We start from the raw sequence: 12,609 nt of genomic DNA on the forward strand, positions 1-12,609 counted from the left end.
ATTTCATCTGCTAATTTGCTCTTTTTTATTGTTGTTGTTTATTTCTTAATCGTTATTTGCAATATGTTTATGACAGGCATAGGCATCGGTAGTTGATACAAATATATGTAAAACATGCCACGTCTACATCTACAGTTCCTTACCATCGGTTGTACAAAATTATGTAGGGATATAACAACCACTGTATACGGGTTAAAAATATAATTCTCCATTAGGCTCAGGTTTCCCTAATTTGCAAAGGGATTTTAGAAACTAGTTATAGCAACACTTAGCACAGGCTGGGAGGCTGGACAACTTAATAGCCAGAGGTACAATAACCGTGAACTCTACTTTAATTTTTGTTTACGTTTTTCATTTTTTTCTTATACAACTGTAGTACCTCTCCCTAACCGGCCAATAAATCTCATTCCCTCTATAAAAATAGAATCTTTATTTTTGCTCACCACCGCTGGAGGTCTACAAAATGAGACTAAAATCAGCTTATGCTATTCAAATACTATAGATTAACAGATTTAGAATAATGTCTAGCGATCTATTTATTTTTCTCTACTACATATTATTTCTCTTAATTATTATTTGTCTGTATAAACTGTTTGACATTTGTGATATGACAATTGACATTGAAAGATAAATTATTTCGTGTAAACACGTGCTGCTACTGCGGCAAACCTAAATTTTCATATAATATCTGATATTGATCAGAAATTGTAAAATTAAAAATTAGAAATGTCTAATATAGAAGAAGATCACATGGAAGAGAGCTCTTCTGGAAGTGAAGATGAAGATATGGAGGAGGGCGAAGAGGGAAGTAATGATGAAGATACTCGCCCCAATACTTACTTGCCCGATCAGCCTTTAAAAGAGGATGAACATTTAATATGTGATCAGTCGGCTTACGTTATGCTCCATCAGGCACAAACGGGTGCACCTTGTCTCAGTTTCGATATTATTACTGATAACCTCGGCAACGATAGACACGAGTTCCCAATGACAACATATTTAGTTGCCGGTACTCAGGCGTCCAGCGCACAATTGAACAAGTACGTTTTTAATATAGCACTATTTATTTTTATAACGTATTGTTATGTTAAATATCTAAATGTTTTTTCTTAGTCTCTTAGTTGTCAAAATGTCAAATCTACATCCAACTTCAAAATCAGAGGATGACGAAAATTCTGAAGATGAGGATGATGATGATGAGGATGAAGAGGAAGATGAAGAAAAAAAACCTCAAATGACTTTCTCATTTATAAAACATCAAGGATGTGTCAATAGAATTAGGGTATGATTTTAAATAGCATACTTAATATTTTTAGGATATTTATTATAACTATGTTATTAATTTAGTATAAATAATTTCAGGCAACAAATTTTAAAAACTCTGTTTTGGCAGCAAGTTGGTCGGAGCTTGGTAGGGTGGATATTTGGAACATAACACAACAGTTGCAAGCTGTAGATGAGCCTGCTCTACTTGAAAGGTACAATCTGGATACTGTTAATAATCCAGTGAAACCATTGTATTCTTTTAATGGACATCAACAAGAAGGTTTTGGTATTGACTGGTGTCCGACAGAACAAGGTGTAAGTTGAATGTTTCTGATATTGATACAAATAAGCTTTTAAGTTAATATAGCATTTTGAAAAGAACCAAAACAATCTATATTTTATATTTAACTTCTGTGTGGGGTAAATGGTAATCTCCACAGTAAGTGAAAATTACAATTGCAAATAATTGGAAAAAAGGGTTATTCCTGTGTGCAATTTAGTAGTCAGATCAATTTTGATTATATTTTAGGTATTTGGCTTTTAAAATTGGTTTCTTTAATTTTATTTTGCTAAATAGGTATTAGCTACTGGTGATTGTAGAAGAGATATCCACATATGGAAACCAAATGAAGGAGGTACTTGGACAGTGGATCAACGCCCATTAATTGGTCATACAAGCTCTGTTGAAGATATACAATGGTCTCCTAATGAAAGGTATATTCACAATTTGGTCTTAATTTAAATTAATTAAAATAAGTGTATATTTGTAACAATGTTAATGTTTACAGAAATGTATTAGCATCATGTTCAGTAGACAAGACTATAAGAATATGGGATACAAGAGCACCACCCCATAAAGCTTGCATGCTGACAGCTGAAAATGCTCATGAAAATGACATAAATGTTTTGTCATGGAATAATAAGGAACCATTTATTGCTAGTGGTAAGTTCATTACATACAGGTTATATTATAAACTTGTTCAGTTTATATGGTTGAACATAAAGATACTACAAGTCCATAGAATATATTATGTATATGATAATATTTTTTTAAATGATACAAAGTAATAGAGATGTCACTTTCTAGACCTTTATGAGAATCATATAGTCAACAATAGAACAACTCAAGCTCAAAATGTAGTTACTATAAATCAGCTGTGTTTTGATATTAATTTTGCCTAAAATATAACATATTTAATGTTTTTTAGGTGGAGATGATGGTTTTCTTCATATTTGGGATTTAAGGCAGTTCCCTAGTAACACACCTGTAGGTACATTCAAACATCATACAGCCCCAATCACTTCAGTTGAATGGCATTGGTCAGAACCTAGTGTTTTGGCATCAGCTGGTGAGGACAACCAAGTTGCCCTCTGGGATTTAGCAGTTGAAAGAGATGATGAAGAAGTTGTAGATGAAGAGTTAAAGGTATATTGTGACTTAATAATATTAAATAGTACTCAGATTATTAAATTTATTCCTTCTTATTCATTTGTTAATAGTAAATACAATAGAAGTTTGAGCAGTTATTTTTATTGATATTTTTGTTACATATAGGTATTTGAAGAAAATGTTATTAAGTGTCATGCTGTTAATGTGTCAAAAAATCATTAATCCCTGCACTGCTTTTAAACACTATATCAACAGTTAAGATTAACATGTTGTCACCAGTAGCCATTATGGTTCTTCAAAAATGAATGCACACAGCAAATAAAAAATATATATTTTTTGTAATCACATGTTCAGAGAGAGTGGGATTGTAAATATAACTGCACTTTAAATTTAACTGTTATGAATTGTTAAAATTTGTTTCAGAATCTGCCACCACAGTTACTATTCATTCATCAAGGACAAACTGACATCAAAGAACTTCATTGGCATAAACAAATTCCTGGGGTTATAGTGACCACTGCACATACAGGTTTCAATATATTTAAAACTATTAGTGTATAAAATAAAATATTAAAAACAAAAAAAAAAAAATGTTTAATTTAAATAATCAAGTAAAGCTTTCATGATTTTTTAATATTTTAACTTATTATTAGATTCTGTCATTATTGGTTTGAACCATTGCTAGGTTAACAAGATGACGAATTGTTGGTCTACCATGAGGACAATTCTGTAACAAAGAGATAAGAAGATTAAAAAAATTATATCTTTCGACTTGCCTATCCAGTACTAAACTGACATAAAGCTAGTAGCTTGTACATAGTAAACTTATGCAGTGGCTTTATGCAGGCACATTTTATCATGCTAATGTATATTATGAAATGTAACCTACGTAATTATATTACCAACATACTTTTCGACTTTGAGCCAATGTAATTACAGGTATAACATCATAAATATCTATGTTGTTTATATATTAATAAAGTAATTAAAAAAAAATTTAATATATAATTACCCAGGGTTTATCAATTTCCGCCATATGATCAACTAGTTGACGCATGTCAGATTTACCTAAAGCTGTCCCAATCATGACAGATTTTCTACAAGCTCTAGATGCAAACATAGCTCTTACCCGACTTGGCCTACAGTATTCAGATTGGTTTTCCTAAAACAAAAAAAATAAAATAATAAATTTTTGAATCATTAAAAACAAAGTTTCATCAAGATAAGTAACTATACCAACTTTTAACATAAACAGAAGCTCTTCAATATCATCCTTACCAAATATCCAATTTTTTGACATTGGAATAGTTAAAAGTTTTACTCGTTTGGTAGGAGGAGCATCTTCATCTATTTTAAATGTAAAGCCATTCTTTTTGAAAACACCCACATTATCCATTAATATTTGTTCATTGACACCTGTTAGCTCCAGTTGTTGTGGACTAAAATTAAAGTATATCTTTTTATATAATAAATATTTAATTAATATGTTTCAAATGTAGTTAATTTTTTTTATATATACTTACATAACGAGTTTCTGGCTTGTTAATTCTGTCGTTTTTTGTAATGTTTCGAAATTATAAATTTCATCAGTTGCATGTTGGTCTATAATAAACAGATCATCATCCAACTTGGTTATAATAAAGCCTAAATTGAACTGACCTACAATTGACATATTTTTAAATGATTCTTTTGATATTTCCTTACTTAATTCTTCTTCACATTTCTTGTTGAAAACGGGATTAATGGCTGATTTAAATTTTATCCTATCAGGATTAGATTTAGCCAAATTACTGTCACACAAATTTGCTAATTTTGTAATATGGTCTAGGGAAGTTTTCAAAATTACAGTTTTTCTTGCATGTTTGCCTAGGTCATCTTTATCAGTTACTACTTTTTGTATTTTCGATTTTGGTGTTTTTATTTCTGAATGATTTGTTTTGCAATATATAGTGTGTGATTCTTCACAAACACTATAGGAACTGTTTTTAATTAAATCAGGAGAACTATTATGGTCTGTGGATAAATTGTCTCTTTCAATTTTATCTTCTTCTGAAACTATTATAGTTGTTGCAGCAGTCACATTGGCATTTTCTAGTTCAGATAATTTGTTTATGGGTACAGACTTTGATTGAATGTCATTAGATACTTCACTTTCTAGTATATCTTCTTCATTGGGATTATAACTTTTTTTTATACTTATAAAGTTATCTAAATTCGATGAAGCTTTTCTCTTTAATTCTGATTTTCCAAATGATTCATCTTTATTATCCATAGAGAATTCAGATTGATTACTAAATTGTTTTAAGAATGAGTTGAAAATTCTAGGTTGTTTAAGTTCAGGTTCAAGTTTTTGACTAAGTAAGGATGTTGTTTCAAGTTTCAATGTTCGAGGTACATTCTCAAACAGTTTTGCTAATGAAGCTTTCAGAACATCTAAAATAAACTTCTCCTTTGTTAAAAAAACTTTTCTCTTATCTGGAGTGACATTTACATCTACTGATATTCTTTCCACATTAATATTAAGAAAAATAAAAGGATATTGATTGGGGTTATACTGTCTATAAATTTCATTTACCAGTTTTATAACTTTGGTAGGTTCACAAGGTCTTGAATTAACAAAAAAATATTGTCTATCTGTGCTTGATCGACCACAACCATGGGCACAAGAAGAGATATATCCTACAAGCTCTACAGGGTCAGGTAAGTTCTTATAACCTTGTGTCTTCTGTGTACTTGTTATGATTTCTTGTGAAATTTTAGTTTCATCATTTTGTGCATCATTTGAATCTTCAGATAAATCTATTTCTACATCATCTATATTTATACTTTCACTGTTATCTTTTACCTCTCCAGATAAACCCTTAAAAATATTATCTTTAATATTGGATGCATACTCTGATTTTATTTCAAATATATTTTGTAATTGTTTTATGCCAAAAACACAAGCAATATTATCCTTGTAAGATAAAGATCCTTGAGTTGCTACAACTGTTGATTTATTTGAAGCACTAACATGGTTGGTGCAAGTTATCCTAAAAATAAGAATGTAAGACTGGATGCTATTTAATTTTTGCATTATATATGAGTACAAATATATATATTTTAAAATTATTAAATAAAAATATTTTATTTTAATATTAAATTACTTACTTAACTCCTACTGATATTAAACAATATGCATACAGTAAATTTGTCATTTTATTGAACTCTCTTTTAGCATTCTTGTGGAATTCTTTTTTCCTTACTGGCAGAGAACAAAAAAGATTTGACAAAGAGACAGTTGTTCCAATTTGCCGGGAACATGGTGTCTTATTGATTATATTTCCTTTATGGTCATACTGTATTTTAGTAGCTGAAGATAAATCAAATAATAGTATGTGCTAATAAATAAGTTTAAAATATAGCTATACAGTTAAACTTCAAAGCAGCAGCTTATTTATAACATAGTCAAAGACTACATACCAAATTGAGAGCTTTTATGCTTAGTAGTGATTGTAAGGTCGGCCAATGCACATAAAGAACTTAATGCTTCTCCTCTAAAACCAAAACTTGATACTCCTAGCAAATCGGAGTAATCATTTAGCTTTGAGGTATGGTACTTTAATGCTGCAAAATTAAATTTATAGTTTAATTAGAATTATTCCTAGTAATTTATTCAATATGTCTAATAGGAAGATTTCATCAAAAATTTAAGTAAACTTGTTTCTAAAAATTATATCTATGATCTAATACAAATTTAGTTTTATAAAATAGAAGGCAGATCAATATACCATAATAATAATAATAATAAATGGTTATCCACCAATATCAATATGACTAAAGTTGGGATCACTTATCAAATCAAATCACTTATGGTAATAATTAGATTGGTGCAACCCTCAGATAGTAGTACTTTGATTTTTCTGAGAGTTAAATTCAACACAATATGCATAGTGAATAATAAAACATTTTAAAAATGCACACAATATATTACATACTTAGAGCTGAAAAATTATCTTCTGTTACCCCTGATCCATTATCCGTAACTTCAATTAAGTCAATACCATATTTTTTTAATCTTATATCAATATTTGTTGCACCAGCATCTAGAGAATTTTCAACTAATTCTTTAACTGCTACTGCTAAACTAAGCACCACCTATAATACAGATTGAGATGAATTTTATTTACTTGAAAATATTTGAAACAAGACATACATTACATTTTTAAAACTTATAATTCTGTTGCTTTTTCAGTATAATTTACAAAAAAGTCACCAGTCATCAAATCAATTTACAAATTGAATTTGCTTAATAATTACAATATGAGGCAAAAAGGCATGTGTTAAACAAGATTTTTTTCTAATTACCAACACTAAAGATATTGATACAAACATTGATGTTTACAATATTTATTGTTAGTTTGAGCATTAAGTCTCAGCCAGAAGTAACAATGTTAATTACTAGAAATTTTGAACTAAGAACACGAAGTCAGAACAGATACTTTTTATTATTTTATGATAACAAAACAAATTAAAGAAATCAAACTCAATCTTTATAGTTTATTTTACACATTTGATTGCCATTTTCATATGCATGTTATCGGATAAATATCAAATATCGGATATTTTAATATTTGTTTTGAATATTGGATTTTGGCGAACCCTGAATAAAATAGAATAATTTCTACTGTACCTGGCCGGAACATATTTTGTGCACTGTGTCTTTGTTAATAGGTTTAATACCATTAACTTGAACTCCAGATAAATCATTTACATCTTCCATAATTTTCATTCAATGCACAAAGTCAAAAGTATGTAAACAAAAACAATAATTATTATCAAACTTTATTACAGTGCATAGTTTCCACTTTCCATATTCCCGCTCTTATCGGGAGACAACAAGTGACAACAAATTTTGACATTTTGACTTTAAAATTCAATATTGTAATTAATGCATTTCAGTTAGGGCTCACGATCGCATCAAAATAAATTTTAATAAATTTTAAATTAAACAATGAGTAGTAAATAAACAGTTAAAATAGAAATATATTTCATCAATTGAACATAAAAAAAACAGGAATCGATAATGAAAATACGTATAAGGTACGTCTTCACTTGTAAGAAAATCGGTATGTGGTATGTCAATCGTTCTTTTCATGTGTCAGGCTGTCATTGTCAATTTGTCAGTAAAGTTCGAGACTTTCTAGTTTAGACGCAATTTTTCCTTTATCATCAACTTGCTACGAAGGAAAGAACAAAAGACATTTAGTCTATTATTTAAACATGTCTTTAAATACCGCTCATGCTGACCATGGCGTTCTGATACATGCGGGTGAAGTGTAAGTATTCTATTAGTTCTCAAATACAATAACAAACACTTGACTTGATGTAATCAATATTTTTATTTACACCTTATGACTCATAGTATGCGTTTTGCAGCTCAGAAAAAGTAAAAAAAAAAACGACTGAGAACAGCTACAATAAAATAACTCTTTAAATAGCTATAACCGATTCAATTATATTTCGTTAAACTTATTGTTTTTACTATGAGATGATAAATTTGAAATTTTATATATTAAGAGGTCCCTATTCATATACGTATTCGGTATAACTATTTCTTCTTGCATGCAACTGTATATTAATTATTAGTATGTATTTATAGTTATAGCATTGTAATCATGGTATTTTTTCAGTATCATATTATTTTCCGACAATGTAACTGTGGAATTCTATGGAAATGAGACATCTGAATTTAAAGGCACAAAAAATGGTCGTATGTATCTTACAACTCATCGCATGATATATAATTCAAAGGCCAATTCAGATACACTTCGGTCATTTAGTTTTCCTTTCATAGCACTGCAGGATGTAAGTATTATGAAATTATGATGCAACAGATATCAATGACACTCCTTAAATTATCGAAAATAAAAAATAATTTTTTTTTTAGGTAACTGTAGAGCAACCAATGTTTGGTGCAAATTATATCAAGGGAAAAGTAAGGGCACAACCAAATGGAAATTTCATTGGAGAAGTCAAATTCAAACTAACATTCAAGTCTGGAGGAGCAATTGAATTTGGACAGGCTATGCTTAAAGCAGCTCACCTTGGTAAATATATATATATAGAATAGATTTTTAGGATAAATATTTACTCTTATCTATCAAGTTAATTTAGTATCAATGTTGTATGCAGTTATAAAACTTAGACAAGTATAAATACATAAAGTATATATATTTATGAAGAAATATGATTTCTAAGGCCAACAGACTTGCTAGAGCAATTAAAGAAGTATCCATGCTAGGATTAAACTTTTTTTTATCCAACAAATAATTTAAAAAATCCTCACTTTTATATTTCAATCATTTTTTTTCTTGATATATGCTTTTCATGTTAAGTAAAAAATAATGCTATATTTAAAAATAACCATGGTGATGGAAAGGTTGTGATAATTTGAAACAATAATCATTTTTCTATTATTTTATAAAATTATTCTTTATTTTTCTCAATGTCATCAAGACATTCATAATTCATCATTAACTGTTTCAGGACAACAGTAAATAGTCAAATGAAGCTTGATTTTTTTTTCTGGAATAGATTGGCAGGCGAGCATATGGGCCACCTGATGGTAATGTTGATGGTAAGTGGTCACCATCACCCATAGACAATGACACTGTAAGAAATATTATTACATCGTCAATATGCCACCAACCTTGGGAACTAAGATGCTACGTCCCTTGTGCCTGTAGCTACACCGGCTCAATCACCCTTCAAACCGGAACACAATACTGCATACTGTTATGTAATCAAGTGGTAATTTTATGTGTTCCCAATTGATTAGGTTCTCAATTGATAGATTATGTTAAGTGTACAATAAAACTTACGTAATAAAACTTATTTATTTCTGACTTCATTTTAAAATGATCAAGATTATAATGTTTCATTTATATCAGCATCAAGGCACACCTCACCAAATGCTCCGCCGCCCCCTTACACGCCACCTTCGGGACCTTGGTATGCGGCTCCTCCTCCGGCGTATGCTCCTCCACCACAAGGATATTATGGCTGGGTGCCACCATATACTGTAAGTAAAAAAACTTATAATCTTTTTATATGTATGAAACTAGTTAGTGTATGGTAATTCATTTAGAATGACTGTTGATGAAAAAAATTCTTATTATTTTTACACATAAAAGTAAATCTTTTTAACAGGCATTTCCCGATCAACCATCTCCGAACTCTGTCTTTGTATCGAATAATCCACCTCCTTACCCCGGTGTAATGGGTGCTACATATCCACCTGGAGCAGGATTCTCCGGTGGTGCCGGAGTTAGCCCCACAGGTGTGCAAAACAATGGTTATCCGGGTAATATGCCACCACCAGGCTACCCAGGTAATGCCAACATGCCACCTCCAGGGTACCCCGGCGGCTTTGTCCCAGGTGCACCGAGCATGTCATCAAGTGGTAAGATTTATTAGTTAACACATACAGTGAGTTTTATAAAATTATTGACAATTTTACAGGTTATTACATAGCACTTGTCAAGTGGATATAACATAACTTACAAATCCAAACCAAGGTATTACCTTTGCTTAAAGTTTAAAAATGTTTGCTACAATGAGTAATAAGTACACACTGCAATATTAACATGATGCTAGTAAATGAGTTAAACTGGTTTTCCTAGGTTTTGGTCCTAACAACTCACAATAATAATTGTAGACATAGTCCCTGCAGTTGTATGATTGAGAGCACAATAATTGATGACTGAACTGATGTTTATATTGTAATATTTATTAATATGTTTTTTTCTGGGTCAAATTGTCAATAATTTTTATTTAATCATCATCACATTAACAGTTATATCTTCACAGACTTCCTTAACAAGTGGATTTATTATTGTGACAGAATTTTGAATTGTACTTATGAGATTTAGAAAACATAGATTTAGAATTTTGTAGATAGATATTTCATAATAACGCTACTAATGTTGCTTATTTTGTTGATAGTGGATTTCGAAATAGATTATCATGTAATTCATAGTGTATTAAGATTATAGAGTAGTTTAAATAATAATTTCAGATGCTAAAGCAGCAGAGGCAGCTCAGAGCGCTTACTATGACCCAAATAAGCCCCAAACAGCATATGTACCACCACCCTACAATGTAAGTTATTATAAAGTTGACTAGATTATCATTTCATTAAGTATAATGAGCAATAAGTAGTATTCATTTATTCATTTACAAATATTATTATTACTATACTCAGAATACATAAATATGTTATTGGTCCATATATTGAAATTAGAAGTAATGTAACTCAGCTAACTACTTCTAAATGTCTGGTGGTTGATTATAACCATGAATCAGTAAGTTAATTGCTTTTCATATATTTAATAAATAGAATGGCTTTGTCATCTATCTCTAACGAATAGATTATACTATAAACGTGCCTCTTTAAATTATTCTTGATGGCAAAGTTATTAAGATAAATATGTATGTATAGTTCGACACAACTTATATGTAGCATCGGCAAAATTCGTTAAACCGATCACATACGAATTAAGTACGCTATCTCAAATTATATATACGTAATGGTAATATCATAATATGACGTAATATATTCGTGAATTTGACACGTCGATTTACATGCACTAGCTCGAGAATATAATTATAGCGACGAATAGCGTCCAATTGTGAGATAGGGAGCAACATCTATTGTTTGAGGAAATCGGGAATAAGCGGTCATATTGAATTAGCCTATGCTACATCTAAGTTGTGTCGTACTATATTATATTATAAAAAAATATTTTTTACAGGATCAACCACCGACTTATCAGGAGTCTACGTCAAAGAAAGACAACTAATGCACTGTCCTCACTACCACATGGATACTCCCCGCTACACGGCTTATCTCAACTCAAATGAGAATTAATAAGCTTTGAATGTTTCACAAAATAAACTGTTGCAATTAGAATGAATGTTACAAATATTTAGTTGCCTTAACACATTCCAATATATTATGGTGGCTAATAAAGTGTGCTGTTAGAATATTAAAAGGCTGTGTTTAATCACATACAAGCTAAAATTTATGTTACCAAAGCATAAAAAATTTATAAATATTCATTGGTATTAAAAAGTATTGTATAAAATAAAAAAATATAATGTTCTTGATATTCTTTCTTTAGTTATTAATTTTCAGTTGTTGTTTCTGTTTTTTAACATATTTTATGATTATGTAAATATACTAATCTATTTAATAAAAATTAGAGCTATTTTGCTATAGAAAATGTTTGTTCTACAACTATTTATTTAAATTGTAATTCACTATTAATAAATTCTATTCAAATATTTAATAATTGTTTCAATATTTAAATGTTGTGTATTATATTGGCAATTTAATTATTTATTTCAATTTTTAATATAAAAAGAATTGGTCAAATTATTAGACATCTGTGGACATTTTTTCTACGAGTTTTTTCTTCAATGAATTTAGTTCATGAATTACTAGCCATTTAACGTTATTATGAGTTATAATCTACCTAAATTGTTATCATTTGTATAGTGTTATGGTATAATAAAATTGATCAACTAATTAAAATCTTAAGGATTTGTAATGTGACATTTGTAATTATTATTAAGGAATCCTAAAATGTTAATGTCGTGGAAAAAGGTCTGTTTTAACTTCGTAATCTTGCACTCAAAAGAAGAGATTAAATGTCAGTATTAAATATAGAAGATCACCTGATTTTTGTGTCAATAATGAAAAATTCAAGTGTCAGTTAAAAATATTAAAAAAATAAATATAAAAATGCAATATTAATAGACATGAAGTAGTATTAGTTAATATCATTTGACTTACATAATATGGGTAAGTTTTTACTGTAAGACGTAGTACTTTTTATTTAACAGCTTTGTACAAAAATCCTGCGACTGTAGATTTATATGATGACAAAGCCAGCCTTATCACATCTGCC

General features: G+C 29.6%; 3 protein-coding genes across 5 annotated transcripts; 2 read left to right on the top strand and 1 right to left on the bottom strand.

The window, feature by feature from the left end:
* The first annotated feature begins 615 nt into the window (after positions 1-615).
* On the top strand, positions 616-3,239 carry LOC124536022 (glutamate-rich WD repeat-containing protein 1). The gene is made up of 7 exons (XM_047112403.1): positions 616-1,040; positions 1,114-1,282; positions 1,363-1,581; positions 1,844-1,980; positions 2,055-2,209; positions 2,475-2,692; positions 3,080-3,239. Exons 1-7 carry the CDS (start codon positions 727-729, stop codon positions 3,215-3,217), a joined length of 1,350 nt encoding a protein of 449 aa, XP_046968359.1. The 5' UTR covers positions 616-726; the 3' UTR covers positions 3,218-3,239.
* On the bottom strand, positions 3,235-7,703 carry LOC124536021 (mismatch repair endonuclease PMS2). 2 transcript variants are annotated; one of them, XM_047112402.1, is made up of 8 exons: positions 7,329-7,637; positions 6,634-6,793; positions 6,119-6,262; positions 5,807-6,008; positions 4,180-5,688; positions 3,897-4,095; positions 3,669-3,818; positions 3,235-3,383 (listed from the first exon to the last, which is right to left on the bottom strand). In XM_047112402.1, the coding sequence occupies exons 1-8, from the start codon at positions 7,425-7,427 to the stop codon at positions 3,306-3,308; spliced, it is 2,541 nt and encodes an 846-aa protein (XP_046968358.1). In that variant the 5' UTR covers positions 7,428-7,637; the 3' UTR covers positions 3,235-3,305. The 2 variants fall into 2 exon arrangements, 1 of the variants encoding a protein (XP_046968358.1); XR_006966853.1 differs by lacking the exon at positions 3,235-3,383 and having other exon boundaries at positions 3,897-4,112; positions 7,329-7,703.
* Positions 7,704-7,791: 88 nt separating this feature from the next.
* On the top strand, positions 7,792-11,988 carry LOC124536023 (WW domain-binding protein 2). 2 transcript variants are annotated; one of them, XR_006966855.1, is made up of 7 exons: positions 7,792-7,974; positions 8,329-8,503; positions 8,586-8,745; positions 9,589-9,719; positions 9,848-10,215; positions 10,716-10,798; positions 11,452-11,988. XR_006966855.1 is itself a non-coding variant. In XM_047112404.1 (7 exons), the coding sequence occupies exons 1-7, from the start codon at positions 7,919-7,921 to the stop codon at positions 11,497-11,499; spliced, it is 906 nt and encodes a 301-aa protein (XP_046968360.1). In that variant the 5' UTR covers positions 7,792-7,918; the 3' UTR covers positions 11,500-11,988. The 2 variants fall into 2 exon arrangements, 1 of the variants encoding a protein (XP_046968360.1); XM_047112404.1 differs by having other exon boundaries at positions 9,848-10,100.
* The last annotated feature ends 621 nt before the right edge of the window (positions 11,989-12,609 follow it).

This window comes from Vanessa cardui, chromosome 16 (genome assembly GCF_905220365.1).
Source record: "Vanessa cardui chromosome 16, ilVanCard2.1, whole genome shotgun sequence".
Taxonomy (NCBI): Eukaryota; Metazoa; Arthropoda; class Insecta; order Lepidoptera; family Nymphalidae; genus Vanessa; species Vanessa cardui.

What these genes read in the sequence shown, in the direction of transcription:
- LOC124536022 (XM_047112403.1), top strand. Translation starts at nt 727, where the DNA reads ATGTCTAATATAGAAGAAGATCACATGGAAGAGAGCTCTTCTGGAAGT. An exon ending in GATGTGTCAATAGAATTAGG is followed by an intron (nt 1,283 to 1,362) that starts GTATGATTTTAA and finishes AAATAATTTCAG; the next exon opens with GCAACAAATTTTAAAAACTC. An exon ending in GGAACCATTTATTGCTAGTG is followed by an intron (nt 2,210 to 2,474) that starts GTAAGTTCATTA and finishes AATGTTTTTTAG; the next exon opens with GTGGAGATGATGGTTTTCTT.
- LOC124536021 (XM_047112402.1), bottom strand. Translation starts at nt 7,427, where the DNA reads ATGAAAATTATGGAAGATGTAAATGATTTATCTGGAGTTCAAGTTAAT. An exon ending in ACAAAATATGTTCCGGCCAG is followed by an intron (nt 6,794 to 7,328) that starts GTACAGTAGAAA and finishes TCTGTATTATAG; the next exon opens with GTGGTGCTTAGTTTAGCAGT. An exon ending in AGATAATTTTTCAGCTCTAA is followed by an intron (nt 6,263 to 6,633) that starts GTATGTAATATA and finishes TTAATTTTGCAG; the next exon opens with CATTAAAGTACCATACCTCA.
- LOC124536023 (XM_047112404.1), top strand. Translation starts at nt 7,919, where the DNA reads ATGTCTTTAAATACCGCTCATGCTGACCATGGCGTTCTGATACATGCG. An exon ending in CTGATACATGCGGGTGAAGT is followed by an intron (nt 7,975 to 8,328) that starts GTAAGTATTCTA and finishes GTATTTTTTCAG; the next exon opens with TATCATATTATTTTCCGACA. An exon ending in ACCGAGCATGTCATCAAGTG is followed by an intron (nt 10,101 to 10,715) that starts GTAAGATTTATT and finishes TAATAATTTCAG; the next exon opens with ATGCTAAAGCAGCAGAGGCA.